The sequence below is a fragment of the Psammomys obesus genome, unplaced genomic scaffold (genome assembly GCF_907164565.1).
Source record: "Psammomys obesus unplaced genomic scaffold, mPsaObe1.curated_primary_1811, whole genome shotgun sequence".
Taxonomy (NCBI): domain Eukaryota; kingdom Metazoa; phylum Chordata; class Mammalia; order Rodentia; family Muridae; genus Psammomys; species Psammomys obesus.
In genome coordinates, this window is record NW_026596040.1 from 37189506 (window position 1) to 37210824 (window position 21319).

A 21319-nucleotide genomic window follows, 5' to 3' on the forward strand; every position below is an offset into this window, starting at 1 on the left:
AAAATCAGTCTTTAAAATGTTTGGGTTAATTTTTTTAAGCAAAATTATTTTTTCCATGCACATCGGAATGTTTTTTCTCTCTCTCTCTCTCTTTCTCTCTCAAAATTTGGGTTTCAATGGCCAAGCCCAAGTTCTTCATGATTTGTATAATCATTAACGACAACAACAGTCATCACCTTCCCATTCCTATAGGAGACAAATCTTGTCCCAACGATCATTCCATTTCATAAATCCGGGGTGTCTTAAGTTTCTTGGGATTTTGCTGAAATGGATAAAAAGACAAATAGACAAACGGCTGAAAGATAGCATTTACTTGAGAAGAGTAGGGCACAAGACAAACTGCCAGTTCCGCGTCGCTAAACTTTCTCAATGGCAACCTTGAGGGGAATTCTAAAAGATGACCTTTGCGCGCCTGAAACTTGCTCACTCTGCTGGTAATGACCATGTCTTAACCAAGGCAAGAAGCTAGTGTAATTTGCAGTTAGCTCCCATCCCACTTCTTAAGACCGAGAAGGTTCAAATCAACTTTCTCCTTTCCTTTCCAGTCTCCAAGGCCAACCCGGATCGCTAAGGCCGTTCTTCAGTGGTGGAGATGGCTTCCAGCCCACTGCCAGGGCCCAACGACATCCTACTCGCATCGCCTTCGAGCGCCTTCCAGCCCGACGCCCTGAGCCAGCCGCGGCCGGGCCACGCCAACCTCAAGCCCAACCAGGTGGGCCAGGTGATCCTCTATGGCATCCCCATCGTATCCCTGGTGATCGACGGGCAGGAGCGCCTGTGCCTGGCGCAGATCTCCAACACCCTTCTCAAGAACTTCAGCTACAACGAGATCCACAACCGCCGCGTGGCGCTGGGCATCACGTGCGTGCAGTGCACGCCGGTGCAGCTGGAGATCCTGCGGCGCGCCGGGGCCATGCCCATCTCGTCGCGGCGCTGCGGCATGATCACCAAGCGCGAGGCCGAGCGCCTGTGCAAGTCGTTCCTGGGCGAAAACCGGCCGCCCAAGCTGCCGGACAACTTCGCGTTCGACGTGTCGCACGAGTGCGCCTGGGGCTGCCGCGGCAGCTTCATCCCCGCGCGCTACAACAGCTCGCGCGCCAAGTGCATCAAGTGCAGCTACTGCAACATGTACTTCTCGCCCAACAAGTTCATCTTCCACTCGCACCGCACCCCCGACGCCAAGTACACGCAGCCCGACGCCGCCAACTTCAACTCCTGGCGCCGCCACCTCAAGCTCACGGACAAGAGCCCCCAGGACGAGCTGGTCTTCGCCTGGGAGGACGTCAAGGCTATGTTCAACGGCGGCAGCCGCAAGCGCGCGCTGCCCCAGCCCAGCGCGCACCCGGCCTGCCACCCCCTGAGCTCCGTCAAGGCGGCCGCGGTGGCGGCGGCGGCCGCGGTGGCCGGCGGCGGGGGCCTGCTGGGCCCACACCTGCTGGGGGCGCCGCCCCCGCCCCCGCCGCCGCCGCCCTTGGCCGAGCTGGCGGGGGCGCCGCACGCCCATCACAAGCGGCCCCGCTTCGACGACGACGAGGACTCCCTCCAGGAGGCAGCCGTGGTGGCCGCGGCCAGCCTCTCCGCGGCCGCCGCCGCCAGCCTCTCGGTGGCCGCGGCCACGGGCAGCGCCGGGCCGGGAGCCGGGGGCGCCGGGGGCGGCTGCGTGACGGCCGTGGGCGCCGGCGCGGGGGCCGGCTCGGCCGCAGGCGCCAAAGGCGCGCGCAGCTACCCGGTCATCCCGGTGCCCAGCAAGGGTTCGTTCGGGGGCGTGCTGCAGAAGTTCCCGGGCTGCGGAGGCCTCTTCCCGCACCCCTACACCTTCCCGGCCGCCGCCGCCGCCTTCGGCCTGTGCCACAAGAAGGAGGACGCGGGCGCCGCGGCGGAGGCCCTGGGCGGAGCGGGCGCGGGGAGCGCGGGGGCGCCGCCCAAGGCCGGCCTGTCGGGCCTCTTCTGGCCCGCGGGCCGCAAGGACGCCTTCTACCCGCCCTTCTGCATGTTCTGGCCGCCGCGGACCCCCGGCGGGCTGCCCGTGCCCACCTACCTCCAGCCCCCGCCGCAGCCGCCGTCGGCGCTCGGCTGCGCGCTGGGCGACAGCCCGGCCCTGCTGCGCCAGGCCTTCCTGGACCTGGCCGAGCCGGGCGGCGCGGGGGGCAGCGCCGAGGCCGCGCCCCCGCCGGGCCAGCCTCCGCCCGTCGTGGCTAACGGCCCCGGCTCGGCTCCCCCGGCGGCCGGGGGCGCGGGGGCACGCGACGCGCTCTTCGAGTCGCCCCCGGGCGGCAGCGGCGGGGACTGCAGCGCCGGCTCCACGCCCCCGGCCGAGGCGGGCGTGACGGCCGGAGCCGCGGCCGGGGCGTCCGGAGCCGGCCCCGCGGGCACCCGGGTGCCGGCGCCCCATCACCCGCACCTCCTGGAGGGGCGCAAGGCGGGCGGCGCCGCCTACCACCATTCTAGCGCCTTCCGGCCGGTGGGCGGCAAGGACGACGCGGAGAGCCTGGCCAAGCTGCACGGGGCGTCGGCCGGCGCGCCCCACCCGGCCCCGGCTCACCACCACCACCACCACCACCATCACCACCCGCACCACCACCACCACCCTCCGCAGCCGCCGTCGCCGCTGCTGCTGCTGCAGCCGCAGCCCGAGGAGCCCGGGGCGGAGCGCCACCACGCAGCCCCGCCGCCCCCGCCGCCGCCGCCGCCCCCTCTGGCCCCGCAGCCGCCCCACCGAGGCCTTCTGTCCCCGGAGGGCACCAGCTGCAGCTACCCCAGCGAGGACAGCTCAGAGGACGAGGAGGACGAGGAGGAAGAGCAGGAGGTGGATGTGGAGGGCCACAAGCCGCTCGAGGGCGAGGAAGAAGAGGACGGTCGGGATCCCGAAGACGAGGAGGAGGAGGACGAGGAGGCCCGGGTCCTCCTCGGAGACTCCCTGGTCGGCGCTGGTCGGTTCCTCCAGGCCCGAGGGCTGTCGGAGAAGGCGAGCGGCCGGGACCGCACGACGCCAGCTGTGGGTGCTTTCCCTCTAGCGCTGAACTCCTCCAGGCTGCTACAGGAGGATGGGAAGCTGGGGGACCCCGGGGGCTCGGACTTGCCGGCGCCCCCGCCCCCACCCTTGGCCCCCCAGAAAGCGAGCGGCGGTGGAGGCAGCAGGCCGGGCAGCCCTGTCCACCATCCATCAATGGAGGAGGAGGCCTCATACAAAGATGTAAATATCCCTTTAGGCGGCTTCAAGATAATTATTATTATTTAAATGCTCCTTTAGGCTGAATCAGTTACATAGGCGCAGCAAAGATGAACTGCTACACCTCCCCACAGAAATGAAATATTCTGTGTGTTTGGGAGCACGCACTTCTTGCCAGGTTCCTCCACAAAAATATGGTTCCTGGCCTTTTCCTGATAAAGCCTTTTGAGGCTTAGGACCTCCCTTCACCTCCTAGCTTTAAGCTGACTGACTGCTTTTAGAAGTTTAGGTTGGACCAGACACCATAACCCAAGTCCGGTTGGCCCCCAGTTCACCAGAGAGACACTGAGACCGGTGTGACAAAATCCTTCTCTCTGTTCTTCCAGTGAGTTCAGTGTCTCCTCTACAATGGCCTAGTTTCTTTTCAAAAGATTGAAAATGTGTTGATTTTGAGCACTAAATTCCCTTTTATTTTTACTGTTTGACTCAAGCCAGAATGGGTGCACCTATAAAGTCATGTGTCTTGAAAATCAAGAGAGTCTTTAGCAAGACTTTCCTAAGCCCCATTTCCACTAACTGAAAAGTGCTACCCAGGACCCCTCAGAAACCAAAGTTACCTTTAAATGGCTCTGCATGCTGTGTTCACTCAAGCTTGAAAAGGAAACATTTGCCAAGGCCTCAGACAGAGGTGAATCTGTTCTGATATAGCGTAGACTTGACAAATAGCATGATGTGTTTATTTACAGGGGCTAACCTAGCATATATCTAATTAATCTCTGTTACTTCTTAAGCATAGTGGATGTATATGTAGGCACATGCGTGGATTTAAGAATAAAAGCTATTTAGAGAAGATGATCATCAAAAAAAATTATGTCTCCTGAGGCTCCACGGAGTCGCTTTTATTGATGCCTCTTCCTGCTGACTGTTGGCATTAGCATATGGTTTAATCCAGGCATTGATTTGTGTGTCTAATTCTTGTCCACACAGAATCAGAAACCTAAGGAAAACAACCAAGTTATTATATCTACAAAGGATGACAACTTCTCAGGTAAAGCAGAAGTGAGCCACTGTTTGTCTTCCTTGCCTCCATCCATTTCTGTGGCTCTTGTCAAGCCTTCCTAACCCCACCTCTATGTCCCCACATCCACCATTCTGTAGGTTTTGTCACTGCTCTACTGTTGCCTTAGACAGCACAGTTTATATCTGAAAGGGCAACAATTCTGTAGTGTCCAAGCAATGGCAAGTTTTAAAATAATAGTACTACTGTCCCCAAACTCAGGATCGTTCTCTGCATTTCAGTGACTTCAGCCCTCACAACACACACACAAGTATATAAATATGTTAACGTTCACACATGTCTTTATCTTCTCTGAATAGTGTCCAGCAGTTTGGAGTCTATGTAGAACCTTCAGGCTGTTCCTCTTTAAAGTTTGTCACTCTCAAACTTAGTCATAATAAATTGAGTGTCCTTCCCTCTGTTCTTGAATGTCTGTCTTTCTGTTCTGCTTGTCAGTTGGTCACTTGTAGATTTCATGCTTTGTTTTGGTCCTAGATAAGAACAAGGAACACAGCTTTTTCATCACAGACTCTGATTCTTCTGGAGACTTTTGGAGAGAAAGATCAGGTAGGCTGGGAACAAACAAGGGGAATGAGTAGTCAGATCACAGACAGGGGTGGATATTCATAATCAAAAGACTGGATATTTAGCACAAGGGTAAAGCTAGAGAAAAAAACAATTCCCAGTAGATATAACTAAGAAAAACACAAATAGGAAAGCAGTGACATTAATAGCAATAAGATTATTAATTGCTGGGCATATTTCAGAAGAAAATTCAGAAATATATCAGGTTACACAATGAAACAGGCTGCAAAAGCATAAAATGACAATAATTGAAATGTTCTCTTAGAAACCTTCCATTAAAAAGGATCACAGCTTATTGCTTTTAATATCTGTCAGAAAGACATTAAAGGTGTTTTATGACATCTCTGCCAACATTTATATTATCTCCGTGATAATGATCTCTACACAAAATGTATAATACATTTACAAAAATTACATTATACAAATTAAATGAAACCACCTTTTACTGATTGCTAAATGTCTCCAAGGGGTTTGGGAAAGACGTGATTAGAAGTTTTGATACTAAGTTGTCTATTGCAGTGTCTTAAGGAGAGGGTTTTGTTTCTTGGGAAAAAGGAATCTAATTTTCCATTTATGTAATGCAAACTGCCTTGGCTTTGACTATTCACGGTTAATTGACTGTCAAACGAGGTTGTTATCCTGCGGCAATGTCTGCAAATTTGCCTGTCAAATGAGACAGAGAGAGCAAGCCAGGAAGTGAGGGAGAGGGAGAGAGGGTGGTGCGGGGCGCAGAAATAAAGAAAATAGGATCTTGAAGAAATCTTATATAACTGCAAAATACAATGAAAAAAGGATCTTCAAATCTTTGTTCTTGTTTTTGCAGAGAGGAAACTTCTTAATATTCTAAATGGCAAAAGGCATATTTCTATTTTAATGAGAAAATGTTTTGTGTATATGGAAAGAAACATCTATATTAGCAGACAATTCCAAATTATTTTATTAATATATTCTATAAATATTGTTCAATATCTAATTTGGTTGACAATGCCAAAAAACACTAAGAATAATTTTGTGCTTGCTGGTTAGTGGCTATGTTAAGTCTGCATGAAATACATAATACTGTCATTTTACATGTTCTGTCTTTACCTGTTAGGACATTTAAAATTATCATTATTGGCTCCCAGCATTGAAACCTCATGCTATTTGAAAATTTATGAAACTTCCTTTTACAAATTTTCTCTAAGTGTCTAATATGACAAAATTGTTAAATGTGGATTTTTCTGTGACAATCTAAAGTCACAAAGGCAAGGATATTTGCCTGGGAACTACCTCCTCCCTAGTGTGATATTCCTCAAAATTGAAGCTTGAAATGAAAAGAATTGCTACCAAGGAATTTCTAATTGGTTTGCACACACACACAAGAAGCATTTATAATTCTATTCCATTGATTCTGTAATATCTTGCCATTTCCAAGACATTCCTAGATAGTCAATTGCTTTTGTGTATTTGATACGTGTAGGAATTAATAGCCACTGGAAACAGCATTCATAGATACGAAACAATCTTGGTGTCATTCCTCAGGCCCAGATCAAATGGCATTTAGCAGCCCGGTACAGCTAAAAATAGGTTTAAAAGTAGCCCAATTTCTTCCATGCCAGGAGACTACACAGGGGATTCTATGTGGAGTCTGGTGAATGCAAATGAAGTGGAGCTGTTCCAGCAGCTGAAGTGGATAGAAGCTCTTGCTAGGTCTGTGCTGGAGGAGCCAGGAGCACTTGAAGAATTCCTGCTCCTCTTTATTCCAACAGACTACCTCAGAAAGAGTCTAAAAGCTGCTGTCATATCCTAGTGCTTGTATTAATTACTTACTTAATTCGGGGGACTTTTATTTGGCTCATCTTGTTTTGTATGCAGCCCCACTGCATACAAAGTGGGCTCCGTGAGGCCTGGAGTCTGGCAGAATGGCCTGGGCTGTGTACTATACAACAGCTTAACCCTTTCAGGGGCAGGAGATGGGCCCCCCTTTTTCCTTTTACTTTTCTTAATTAGATTAGTTTTAAATCTAGTTATGCTCGTTAAAGTTAATAACATTATGATTGTGTGCATTAGTTGCTCAGATTGTTTGACTGCCTATATTTGGAGGTTTTGACTCTGGAGTTGGCCATTGGTGAGTCTGTGGTGCGAATTACAGGATACATGTATTTAATACAAAATGTAGATGATCATTTAGAGAATGATTCACAGTAGACGCCACACGTTAGCTACTAAACACTAATTATTCTGAGTCTGCCCTGCTAAATTCTTCCTCTATTTTAGGTATAATTTTTGAAGGGAATAAAAATGAATTTTATATGCTATAAAAATGTAAAATGTGCATAGCTTTCTAAGAGGTAGCAATGATTTGCATAAAACTATGGATAATTTGATGTTTAAAACTTTACATGGATTTAGTGGGAGAATCCAGGTTCTACAATCTGAGATTGTTTCTCTTTAGAAAGCTTAACTTTTTGCATTGCATTTAGCAACTGTATCCAGGATTTTTATAAGGACTTTTGAACTAGAAGTTCAGTAGGTACGAATGGATAAGAATGTAAATGTATTAATGACAAGCGAGCCCCTTGGTGTTGTAGGTTCTTCATGCCACTCCTGTTCATAGGCTCTTATTTCTTAAAAACCGAATTTCTATCTTTTGCCTTTCTTTGACTTGGATGGGACTTCGAAAGAAGTTTCTTGGCTTCCCTGAAAGAGTGTTCATATCCTCACAGCCACTCAGGCCAGTAAGCTGTGGCATGCCCTCAAACCCTGAGAATGATAGCCCAAGTGGATAAAACCCCTCGATCCACTACTGTTTAGTTTGCAGATGAAAACACAAATGCTAAAAGGACATAGGTAAAAGTGCAGCCAGGATCCCTGTTCATGTAAACATTCCATGGTTCCTGGAGCTCAGGGCAGCACAGTCAATAGTTACGTTGGTAATAACACCTACTCACACTATTGATCTATTGTTAGTCCCTTTCTCGCAATAATTATTTTGACACAGATTCCCAGAGAAGCTTGTTCCATATCGATTTTCCATATCTCAATCTTACCCTCATATTATTCGGGGAAGTATGTAGGTAGTAGGTTATATGATATTATTATCTTGTATTGACTGGGAGAATGGGAAGCATGTTGGAAGGATAAAAACACAACTGAAATATGCAACTTTCTGGTGAATGTTGTTGAGTTGATACCAGAACATCGGACCACAAGAAGTTCGTCTTTATTATTCCTTTGAAATTTTACTTCATTTCATTTATCATTTAATCTGTATTGAGATGGAGTTTCTTTGTTTCCCAGGCTGTTCTCAAATCCATGGGCTCAAGAAAGCCACATGCCTCACCTCCCGAAGAGCTGACATACCAGTAGGCGCCACCACTCCTGACTTTAGATGTAGAATTTAAAACCTCAGAAGGTTGAAGAGGCTGGGGTTTTGTGGGACTTAGTATGCTATGCCTTCAGCTGTCCCTTACTTATAATACTTCTAAATGGTCTCCTGTTGAAATACAACTGACAAAATCCAAGAATGGGCACCTGTGTTTTGGTATTAGTTTATATAATCATAACCAGATTCTATTCAATTTGGCAATGTCAAAAACTAAAACAAAGCAAACCGATTGCGAGTGTATGTGGCTTGCTGCTGCAGGCAGTAGCAGACAAATGCTGCACCCAGTCAGTGCCACCTCATCCTTGGAGAGATTTCTCTCCCTGTGACAACTGTTGGCTTTCTTGATTACACAAGTCCATGCATTTTTCTCATTTGCTCCACACTTAGCTTAATGCCCACTGCATGCTAGGTAGTTTGCCAAACTCTGGAGATTCAGATATGTAAAGCAATGCCAGTCTCTGCCCTCTGGTTGCTTCTGTCTAGGTGCAGGAGACAAACCAGCTAGACCGCATCACATATATGACTGGATATTGGATAAGCCATACCTATAATCTTAGTACTTAGGGAGCTGAGACAGGAGGACCACAAATTTCAACCAAGCCCATGCTGTCTAGTGAGAACTTGCCTTAAAACAAAACCCAGATAGAAAAAAAATAATACCATGGGGGTGGTGCTTTCATAACCATGTTTGTTTATCCAGCATTTAACTCAATCATCATTTGTTAAGACTTGCAGTAATTTAATTCCTTTGCATAAGCAGAACATAGGAGAATAAAACCACTTTTTAAACTGCCACTTTTTAATCAGTGGGCAGTTTTTGTTTGTTTTTATATGAATTTTTCATTCTCATGGTACTCACCCATGTAACTACCAGGAAGTTTCAGTGGTTCTGTAAAGAAACAGACATGCGTATCCTCGGTGGCAGTTACTGCATTAACAGGTCCCTACTATAAATTCCGTTTATCCGCAGTTTATTTCTGGGAAGCAGTTGTTCCCCATAGTTCAGGATCACCTTTACTCCCAGCTTCAGCCTTATTGATAAGTTATTTGTTGGTATTTGCAACCAAGGTTTTCAATTCCTCTCTGGAAAAGCATCGTACATAATAGATGTTGCACCATGAGTAATTCCAGGGGCCGAACAAGATCGTCTCCAGCAACCAAAATTCCCCAGAAAGCAGTAGCATTTTAAAAGTACAAGCCAAACAGAATTACACAGACAGTAGCTTGGTCAAAATATTACCAACTCAAAACTGTAGATGACAGGATTTCGCTTGCAATCCCAAAGTGGGTTTCACATCTCCGCTTTGAATAACTTGAGTGAAGTTAAGTGATTTGAAATTGAATGCAATGGGGTAAGCTGGTGAGACAGCTCAGAGCCATGGCAGGTCAAGGAAATGAGGGACAGAGGCGTCATCCTGCCTTCCAATCCCTCTCATTGTAGAAATGCCAGCACCTGCGGACTCTGAGCCCGGCTGCATCTTGTTATATGTATAGGAGTTTTAAAATCAATTTTATTTCCACGGGTATGATTCTCTAGTGTACTTAATATGCTGTGGATGGATTTCCAAGAATAGTAAGAAGCAGTTACACTTCTCATGAATATATAGCAGATGAGGTACTCTGATTTATTATTCCATTGGATTTTAGAACAGGCTTATGATTTAAAAAAAAAAAAAAAAAAAGCAGAAGAAAAGAAATTCTTAAAAGCCAGAGTAGTGGGCCTGTGTTTTAATTCTCTCACTTGTAAGGGAACTTTGGGTAAGTTTGTAGCTAAGTTTGTCTGCCTATAGAATTTAAACATTCTTTATTATGAACATTCTTTCAGATAACAATTAAATGATCCCTGTATTTCAGACATCTACTTTCTATTTATGAAATGTTTTTCTTCATGCTAATGATTTTAAAAAATTTATGTGAAACTCAAAGAGATAGAAAGTAATGAAAAGCTTTCTAGAAAAAACTTAAGAGTTGTCGAGATGGTAAAAGAAGAAAACCACCTTCTGCAAGTTGTTCTCTGACCTCTGTGTTCATGAGCCACGTTCATGCGTGCTCCCGACCACACACATACATACACAAAGGAAATAAATAAGTGTCAAACAAATACAAATATTACATAGCATTAACTTACATGGCATTAGCTCAATTCTAAGAGAAACCTAGAATGAACTCCAGAGTCACAAGTCAAAGATAGGGGAGTAGTAATATACATACATATAGTATATATAATAAACATATGTATATATGTATATATATATAAAAAAAATGGGATTGTTTGTTCTTTGAGCCATCATCACAGGAAGTATAGTGTAGCTGTAACACCAACAAATTAGCAGGACTCTTTTCCACTGACAGAGGAGAAAGTTATTTAATTTTGCTTCCTATGTATTTGATGTTGTAATATTTTCTGTGTAATTTGTGTGTGAGCAGCTAGATTTTTGTGCATGTGAGGGCACGTGTGTGTATGTGGAGACTAGAGACCAACATTGTGTCTTGCTTGATCACTGTCCATCTCATTTGAGCCCCAAACTCACTGATTCTGCTCGTCTGGCTAGCCAGCATGTTCAGGGGATCTCCTCTCTATCTCTGGAATACAGGCCATGACATCCACCCGTTCAAGTGGGTGCATGCGATCCAGAGTTCAGTCTTCACATTTTACCTGCTAACCTATCTCCCTGACCTCCATAATTGATTTCTTATGCCTGCGTGCAAAGGATCCTTTAAAAACCCTGTAAACCACACGTTGTGCTAAATTTTTCATTATTCCAATTGTAGATTAATTTTGACTCAACCTAACCTGCACCTCTAAGACACATTATAAGGAAAAGAGAAAAGGTGTAGAAAAGTCCTAAGCTAGATTACAAAGCTAAGACCAGTTATTAAAATTCAGTGTTTATTTTGAGAATTCAACAGTCCTGTTTGGTAATGCTGGGCCCGGTTAGGGTGCCGGGAGGTGAAAGGGTGGAGTGTCCGTGCTGTTGGAGAGACTGTGGCAGTGTGCTGGGAACATCATACAGTGCCCATCGGCACCTCTAATGTGTGAGATGTCTGCTCCCCTGCACCAGAACACAGACGGTAGTGCACGAGTTCCCAGGGGCTGTTGAAGCATTTGCTTGCTGGGTACCACCCATCATCTGAATGTTAGCGTACAGGTGGATCTCATATATACTGTCCCAAATCAAAATCTTTTTTTTTTACTCTATTTTGAAGTGACCTTCCAAGGGACGTATGCTTTCTTCCTGTGCAAGCGAATGTGGTCTCCAGAAATATTTTCACCAAGTGTTCTCAGTAACAGTATTGGGAGGAGCAATGTGCTGGCTGGCAGAGCCCATGGGTGCTGCTGTTTGTATCTCAGGGAAGAATTTGGGGAGTTAGCTAAGCCAATGAGCAGGACACCAAGTGGGGTAGAGGGTCAGTAGAAGGAATACGAAAAGCCAAATCTCTTACTCCTTATTTTAAGACTTTGCATTTGATATTGTGCTTCATACAGATAAGACAACCTACATTCTAAGGCATATAACCTGAACACTCAGGTTACAATGTTTAGATTTCATTTCTTGAACTCAAATTTTAAAATTTTGTACTTAGTCCTTGAAAATTTTTATACATGCATACAATGTTCTTTGAAAATATCCACCCCTCACAGCTCCCAGAATCCTCCATCAAATCTTCCTCCCAACTTCATGTCCTCTTTATTTATTTATTTGTTTGTTAAAACAGCAATGAGTAGGATCATCCACTGGGGCTTAGAAAACCAACCAGTCTCCGCACTCCTAAAAGAATGTGACACTTCCTTACTCACAGCCAGGGAACTTGGGGTCCCTCCACACATTCCATGCTGGAATTCTGAACTGGCTTGCTCTTGCACAGATTCTGGGTAACCACAGCTACTGTGGGCCCATGTGTGCAGCAGCCATGTCGTATCCAGAAGACAGCATCTGTAGCACTTTTTCCTGATATCTGGCTCTTAACATTCTCTCTAGCTCTTATTCCTCAGTATTCTCTGAGATGTGGGTAGGGATGATATTTGATGCAGACAGGTGTCCCATCTAGGGCCGAGCCCCCACAGTCACTTATTCTCAGCATGCTAAGCAGGTTTAAGTCTCTGCATTGACCACTACCCACTTCAGTAAGACACGTCTCTGACCTGGAGGCAACACACATCTATGGAAATGATTAGAAGGGAGTTTGAAAACACAACAATATTGATGATTTCTCTCCCTAGGGCCAAATGAGTTCCCTAGACAAGGGATTGGACCATGTTTAGAATCCTAGGCTTAAATTCTCTCCTGTAGAGCAGGCCTGAAACCCAATAAGGGGAGCAATTTGTTGCCTCTATTGCCACTCCTGCACCAGTGGGCACATCTTGGCCAGTGTAGCAGTATTCGGGTCCAGTGTGGATAAGACCACCGATGGAGTTCCTCCTCCTGCATAGCATTTCCAGCACTGTGAGGCTAGCTACCAGGGAGTGTTTCCATGGCATCTACTTTATTAGCTTCTTTCCCTGTCCTATGACCATCAACAGAACATGCATCTCATCTATTTGTGTGGCTCATGCCTAACATGCATGTGTCCCTAGGTTTCATCTCTAGCAAATAATTTTAAAATAAATCATTAACATATATAGAAAAATGAAAAGAAATTATTATTGTAATAAAATAAATGAATCCTAATATATGTGATATTTTTACTGGAAGCCGTGGCAGACATATATATTTATTAATATTTTCCACATTTTTAGCTAGAATTTAGACTATATATTTTCACATAGAAACTTTGAAAATGTCAGACAGGAACAAAACTTATTTTTAATTGAGACATTGCCAACTTCCCAATAGACTGAAAATATAGTTAGCCTGATATAGTCTGACTATAAAATCAATCAAAACGTACTTTTTCACTTACAAGAGCTAGGTTTAACTATAAAAATTAGCTTAAATGCCCTCATGATAATCGAAGATTTACAATATCACTGGTTGATGTTTCTTTCACAAACTAGAATAAAACAGTACAGCAGGCATTTGTGGAATGTATTTGCACCTTCCTTGAGGTAGGGTGGTCAGTGTTGTTGCCTTCAGAAAGCAAATCTCTTAGGCAAGAAGCCCAGGAAGTGGGTGGGACTTGTTCATGGAAGTAGCATCTTTGTCCTGCCGTGGTGCTGGAACAAAAATACCTAACAGTTTTATTTCTCTGAGCTCCTGGAGCTGTGAAGTCTCGGTATCCGATGGGAGCTTCTTAGAAGATTCGTAGGCAGCTATTTCCTAACTATACAGGATGTGGTGGGACAGAGCCCTGAAGATGACACTGATCCCATGCAGCCCTGATGACCTAATCAACGTCATTGGCTGAACTGCCTCGAACTGTCATCTCGAAAATTAGGGTTTCAATAAATGAAGGTTGGAGAGTTAGAAATGTTAAATCCATGCCAAGGAGACTTAAATGGCCTTTTGCTTTGGAATAGAAAGTGGGGAGAGGGTCAGAGAGCCCAGGCAAGACCAACAGTACAAGGCAAAACAGTCCACAAAGAGAAATGCAGGCCTGAATGCAGCAAATGATTTGTGTTGGCAATAGAGACAGAGGAGATGGGGAACAAGGCAGCAAGCTATAAGAAGACCTGGAAACTCCAGAGGAATTAGAGTGGACTTTTCCTCCCAGTGAAGACCAGGGAATCCAGTACAGGCTCTTAAACAAGAGTATGCCACAATATTTAAGAGAAAGTGATTACTCTTGAGCCTATAATGGTTATGCTAGTGAATTTGTTGACTCATTCTTTTGATGTGTATATACGTGTCAATTTGTGTCCCTGCTCATTTGCTGTTTATGACTAATCCATGCTGTAGGATGGCACATTCTCACATCCATCCCTCTTGTCTTGAGTGGCTAAGTGCGGGTAAAACCAATGGTGGGATGGAACATCTCTTAGAATATCAGGCCACCTGGATGAAAGGACCCCAAAGAGAATGGAAAGCAAAACCATGTGCCCAGGCCTTGGCTTTTGGTTGCGATGAGATTTGTCCCCTTCCACTGGGGTCAGCACAGTTCATGGAATCTTGAAGTTTCCAGGAGAGGCTGGCGCAGCCCTCAGCAGCAGCCTTGGTTCTCAGCCATCCACCACTGCATTTGTACGCTAATGACTCGTTCCTTCCCCACTGGAAACCACTTGTGTTTTCTTGTGCCTGACAGGTTTGAGGCCAGCCTCTAAGAAAGTCCTCCCCTGTATAATGTTCTGTCTTCTGTCTCTAAGTCACTGGGATCTCCAAGCTTCCTTCACTATCTCTTTTTGTAAATATTTTTTAAAAGAATGTAGGGGAAAGAAGGTAAGCATTTTAATTTTGGGATGCCTCCAAAGCCATTCATTAATTTTGAAAAGTGAAATGCATTTAACCTGATGGAATATTTATAAAAATTGGAGGATCGTTGTCCCCTAAATCACATTTATTTAATCTAGTACTAGACTGCTTTTTTTTTAACCAGATGGAAAACATTAGCAGTAATGGTGAACAAACATCCAGGCTCCCAGAGGTCATTTTTAACCACCATTAACAATCTGCTTTTCACAGATTAGCAGTAATGCAAAGAGTGGCAGTCCAGCAGAAGATGCACAAAGCGCAGCTGAGACTGCTTCCATGTCCTTGTTTACCCAACACCTAGACACTTAAGAGAACCTCAGTGTAAAAGAGGTGTTTATGTCGTCTACGCTCTAAATTGGCCATTTTTGCTCAGAAATTGCAGTAAAATGTCTATTTGAAATAGACACTAACGCAAAATGTTACTAAAACCTACACAGAGCCGATGAAAAGAACAGCCCATTGTTAACATCACCAGTGGATTTTCCTGTAGTCCTGTAGTATGTTTCCATTTTATTAGCTATTGATTTAGGGGTTCTCTGTGCATATAATGCTAGTACTTATGAAGGGGCAAGAAAACATGGTTTTATATATCTTAATTTTTTAATTTATTCACCCAATTGAAATGTAATACAAGATTAACAGTTCTCAAAATATATTAGTGAATCAAAATCTGGTCTATAACATGGTAAGAACATGGCTTCTGGAAGAGCATTCACATGTGACCTGAGTCAGCCTTGGAAAATTAGGTTGTGAGCGTGTTGAATGGTCAGCACCACCTCACCACATATGAGCAAGCATGGAGACAGGTACCTGCTTGCTTGTCTCTGTTGGGATTCAGCATCGCATCAGTGGGGAATTTCTGTACTGGTCATCTGACACTATATAGGCAGACCTGTACCTAATACAAATTTATCTTCATTTCAAAATGCCACCATGCTTGGTTTACAGACTAATGATTTGTTATCAACCTATTTCTTTCCTAGTAGAGGATTGAATTCCTTAAAGTTTCTATTGAGATCTACAATTGGGATACGTCACAGGCCTGTTCCTCACTATAAGGAGAAAAAACCAAGCTGTCAGGGTTCAAGAGTGTACTTGAGACTGTAGAGAGAGGTCAAATTCCAGATGTATCAGAATGAAGTTGTGTGAATATGCTCCTACTTGGTAGAGAATGCCTGGCATTCAGGAACATGGGAGTGTGAAGGATATTTTAGGCTCCACCCCCAAGCATGCATATATTTGGGAATATATGAACGAATGTATAGAAGTCCTTAAAGGGACGAATGTGTACCTTCATGTGCTCCCTCACACACTGCAATCAGCACGTGGAATACAGGTGTCTGCCCGTGGTATAGGCTGCTGCTTTGGAAGGAAATCTTGTTTCTTTTTTTATAGAAAATTTAACTTCTCCCAGTATTCCAACAAGTGCCAAGGGGCCATTACACTCCATTTCTTTTCGAGGGAAATGAATAAACAGCAGGCAGAGAATTGAAGTGATACATTCTGGCTGGAGCCGTGACTTAGGATTTATGTTCTCCTGGGGTTCCTTTAGTAACAGCAGAAGGCGCTTTGCTGAGGGCTTCTTGTATGTCCAGCCCCGAGTTAGCTACTGGCTGGCTGTAGAGAAGAGAGCGAGCTCTGCCTCCAGTAGTGGGTGAAGAGGAGGAGGAGGCAGGCAAACCCCTGCTCAGCGATCTGCAGGCGCAGAGGCGCAGCCTCACCTCTGGGAACCAGTGTGGAAAAAAAATCCATAAAACTTTCTCGAAGGTTACCCGCATTACCACGCCTCTTTAGATAAAAACAGATGTTCAGTCACACGTGGCTCTCACAAAAATTAGCTTGAAATTTGAAAACACAATCATCTAATTAGCTTAAGGAATGGGTTAAACCTTTGGTGTATTTGGGCTCTCTGATTCATGAACACACAATTTACTGTAGATAAATGAATTATTTAGTTTGCTGTTATTCTAGTGAGCACAGAGCAAACAGTAAGCACACAAGAGCAATATCTAAACTTTATTCAGAATATAGATGGCTGGCTTATTGAGTTTGGCTCAGGTTCTGGGTAGAAGCAGAAGCCGGGTGCTTTCAAGGCCTGTGCTGAGCTCTGGGGCTGCACCCTCAGCTCCCACAGTCATTTCTATTGGTCCCAGGTGAATAGTTGTGAAACTCACTGAGTAAGTAAATGTTTACACGCTGACAGATAACTTATTTCACACCTCTGCTGTAGTCTGCATTTCTTTCAGCCTGCTATCAATGACCAGGAAAGCCTCCAGATACATTACTGTTCTGCTGAGACAACGCCCCCTTCCTTTTTCAGCATTCCAAATTTTGGGGGTACCAAAATTTTGGGAAACTTCTGCCTCTGCCAGTCTCGAGAGCCTTCCAGGGAGAGCAGGCGTCCTCACTCCAGTGATCCTGCCCTACCTTGTTTTTTTAGAGTGCTTCCACTATCAAAGCGATGGTACCCATTCACAAAAATAGCATGTAGTCCTCTGAATTTCTAATGTCAGCTTATGTTAAATAATAAACTCTTTTCTAGATGTAAAAAGAAAGAAGAAAAACTCTGGGAAAATGGTCCATGCAAACTAATATTTTTCCTTTTTTTTTTTTTTTTTTTTTTAGGTGAACACATACAAGATACCAATTCACCTCATTCACTCAAAAAGGATGTAGAAAATATGGGGAAAGGTAAAGACAAATCTAAGTCTTGTACACTTCTCTTAGCTTTTAAAGAGTACAGAGATAATAAGGAGATATTTTTGTTCTGCACCGTACTTTAAGCTTGACAAGCAACATATGAATAATATATGGACCATTGGGTGGATATAATTGAGATTAATGCATACATATCAATCAATATATGACACTGTAATATAATACTTTAAAATAATATATTACATTGATTTATATTCATGGATTTCTGCACAAAATCTATCCCATGTCTATGCAACACTTTTTAAACTGGGAAAATATTTTGTCTTATAATAACAAATTGCCAGATATAACAGTTCTCTGGAGAGTTATTTGTAAAGATTAGTAAAATGGCTCTTCTTTTTCCCCCTATTAGAGGAACTTCAGAAGGTTTTATTTGAGCAAATAGATTTACGAAGACGACTGGAACAAGAATTCCAAGTGTTAAAAGGAAACACATCCTTCCCGGTGTTCAGTAAGGAGCCCTTTCCTTCCTTTCTGTGTGTGATGTTTGCTGGAATCTCTATCTTTAGGTTCAAGAGTGTGAGGCTGAGCAAGAAGCGGCTGAATGCAAAGCCCACACAGCCGTCCCACGCTCTGCTTAAGTTCTCATACACATTAACCCCTGATCTGTGCTTAAAACTAACTCAAAGGTAAAATTTCTCAAAAGAGCACCTGCTATTTATGCTCTGATATATGGGTAGCTGTGGGTGAACACATTTTAAAATGTGCAGGTAAACACATAACTCAGTATGAAATGTGTTCACATATTTAAATATGTCCAGATTATATATTTTAATATACAATTCCTTGGTAATTATCATTTTCTGAAGTAAGAAAAACAAAGGGACAATTACCGTTTATTCTCAGATAGCTCTGCTTAGCCGCTGATGTGGGCGATAGGTATAAACATGAAGATTTAAACAAGCTGGTGTCCATGAATCCATTTGATAATAGTAGCTCTCCTTACTTGGAGATTTATGCCAGGCAGCAACCAATGGATGCATGAAACTTGCAGGTAGTTTCAAGTCCTCTCCATGTCTTCTCCTGTTCTAGTCTCATTCCTGTGAGAAAATTTAATTTCTCACAGGAATTTGTGAGAGATTAGTAAAAATAGCCAAGGGCAAAAATAGAACAATTATAAGCATCTATACTATAATAAAAGTTATTTAAAATGTATGAATTGTTTATTTCTAGAATTTTCTATTTAATAATTTTAGGCCACACTTGACCTTGTATAAATAGAACCAAAAGAGAGAAAAACCAGAGTTAAGGGGCACTACCATGATTAAATCAATTTAATTTTAATAGTTTTACACTCTCAGTATACTTTAACATGAAATTCCATAGCGATGCGAAGCAGGAAAACTAACAGGTTACCCCGTTGCCCCCCAGAACCATAGACTTTTAGAAAGGCTACATGGTAGGTATCCATGTAAAATTCACGTGCCGTGGGCAAGCTAGCACAGGAACAAATGCATCTTGGGAGAGTTTTTCAGGCTTCTAGGAGTTTCATTTAATCATATTATGCTCGTCAGAGAAAGGAAAGAAAAGAAATAGCATGCAAACATTTTTTTAAAGATTTATTTTTCATTGTGTGTGTCTGTATCTCTGTGTCTCTGTGTGTGTGTGTGTCTCTGTGTGTGTGTGTGTGTAGGTCTGTGCATGTGAGTGCAGATACCCAAGGAAAGCAGAGATATTAGATGCTCCTGGAGCTGAAGTTAACAGACAGTTGTGAGCTTCACAGCTTGGTTACTGAACTCTTCAAGAACAGTACATGCTCTTAACCACTGAGCCATCTCTCCAACACCAGTATTTTTTAAATTATGTAAACTTAATTTTTTTCTGAGACAGTTCTTTAGAACACTAGCATGTCTCACGTACTGTGGACATCACAAAACCTGAGCTGTGAAGCTCTAGAATCCTAAAGGAAGAGTGTAGCCTGGTCTCCAGAGCAAAGAGCTATGGCCAGGCTGATCTCAGGCTCATCTAATTACGGAGTTAAGGAATCGCTGCTTTTAGATCTAGCAGAATGGGTTCATATCCAGTTAAGCCCCAAAGTGCCCTCTCAGTTCCCCATGAGGCCAGTGTGATCATAATTTGTTCTATTAATAACAGCTAATTAATAATCGTATAAGGGATTAAGTAATTCACAGTAATATATATTCTTCTACATTGCCCTTAGTCTACTATAAACCACACAGATTAAAACAATGTTAGACTGGACCAGGGCATAGCCCAGCCCCGAGGCCAGTCTTTACTGCCACAAAAACCCTGCAATGAATCAACTAGACCTAGGAGTCATCATTTTGATCTGAGTTGATATGAGGCCGTCTGTGACTGCCACATGTAAGAAGTATTTCAGTAAACAACATTCTACAGTGTCAGAAATCTGCAACCTACTCCACTCACCAAGGAGGTAGTGTGTGTAAACCCGACTTTGAATAATGCATGGTTCAGACACACCAAAAAAGACAATCTCACATGACAAAAACAGAAAATTCACATTATGTGCTGTTAAGTATAGCGGTGGTGAGGCCAGCCTGCAGACTCAGCCTTCCCTTCTAAGAAGGAAAAACCCGAGCTCTGGAAAAGCTACACCAGAAGGAAGCACAGGAGAGATGGAAAGCCTTTTACACCAGTGGAGAGGCCCTCAGGGTCTCAAGCGAAATCCTTGTACTTTAGAGACACAGGTGAGGAGCAATCAGGTGTGGCCCTAAGGAATCCAGGTTCTAAAATCTACCACACCTGAGCAAACTTCTCCTTACTGGTTTCGAGACCTTGAAACTGCCAACTGGGGCAGATAATTCCTGTCTCTCAGGATGAAAGAATTAAATGACACAACCCACGCAAAGCGTCATGCATGCGCTTGGCTCACGTTAGGTACCTTTAATAGCGGTCATCTGTAGCCCGAGGAGGTGAAGAGCCACCTCATAAAGGATCACTCTTCAAATGTATTTTCTGGTTACATATTTTTTTTCCTTTTGTATGTGTGTATGTTTCTCGGAGGCAGACAAATGTGTGTGCGGGAGCATAAGCACGAATACGCAGACTGTGGAAGGCAGAAGGAAGTCTTGGCTGTCATCCTCAGGAAATCCCTTTCCTTTGAGATAGGATCTCTTGCTGGCCCAAAGCTCACGAATTAGACTAGACTGGCTCATCCTCCTGCCTCTGCCTCCTTGTCACAGAAGTACCTATCTATGAAGCCATGTCTAGCATTGTCACATGGATTCTGGGGGTTGAACTCAGCATACCCTTTACTGAGCATCCCCAGAGCCCTCTCCCACAGGTACTTCTTACTCTTGAAAACGAACTCAGCGCCACCTACACGAATCCAATTGTCCACATCCTCTGTCCGTGACTAGGACTCACTTTACAGTTAGTGGTTTCCTCCTCCATTCCTGTCTCTTTTGTGGCTTCTTCTGGAAGGGGGGGGGGTGGATCCCCAAATACAGACAGCTCAAAAGTTCCCAGAGTTGTTTGCAAACAGTGATAAAAGGTAAAGTTGATGAGCCGTGTGCCTACTGCTCTGTGAGTAGGGCCTCTGGGTGAGCCAGCTGGGCCAGGGGGGTACTCCTCTTACTCATGGTCCCAGGAATACGTGCTGGACACTGCTGCTGTTTGGAAAACTGCGCTTTAAAAGTATGCTCAGTTGCCATGCCACGCCCTGCCCCACTTTGGCTGACATTGCTCTGCAGCGACTTTCTCAGGTGCCTCTTGGTAGAGAAAAAAGCTTGGTGATTTTTCATCTCGGGTTACACCTTCATTGACGTTTGACTATAACGAAGTTTAAACATGCTTTTCCTTTTTGGATTGGCGATTTTTTAAACTCAAAAGTCATCCACATGTTTAGACCGAGGCACAAGGGGAAGAGAAGAAAGTGACTCCTAATCTTGTTGCCTAGCCAACCCTTCCCCAATTAAAAACAGTTAATGTGTTAGCATTTCAGTCTTTCTACTGAAGATAAAGTGGATCTTTTTAAGATGAGCCTCCTAATGGTTAATACCAAGTGGTCATCCCTAAAAGCATATACATATGAGACTAAATAGACTCAGCGGGTTGTTTCTAATATATCAATCAATTTATGTGTGTGCATTATA

General features: G+C 44.3%; 1 protein-coding gene across 1 annotated transcript in view; it reads left to right on the plus strand.

Annotated features, from left to right (window-relative positions):
* Positions 1 to 592: 592 nt before the first annotated feature.
* Positions 593 to 21319, plus strand: part of Skor2 (SKI family transcriptional corepressor 2) — a 31934-nt gene continuing 11207 nt past the window's right edge. Inside the window, exons 1-5 of the mRNA XM_055622928.1 lie at positions 593 to 3193; positions 4157 to 4217; positions 4722 to 4793; positions 17151 to 17216; positions 17596 to 17694. Of these exons, the coding sequence (XP_055478903.1) occupies positions 593 to 3193; positions 4157 to 4217; positions 4722 to 4793; positions 17151 to 17216; positions 17596 to 17694 (2899 nt within the window). The remainder of the gene's footprint in view (positions 3194 to 4156; positions 4218 to 4721; positions 4794 to 17150; positions 17217 to 17595; positions 17695 to 21319) is intronic.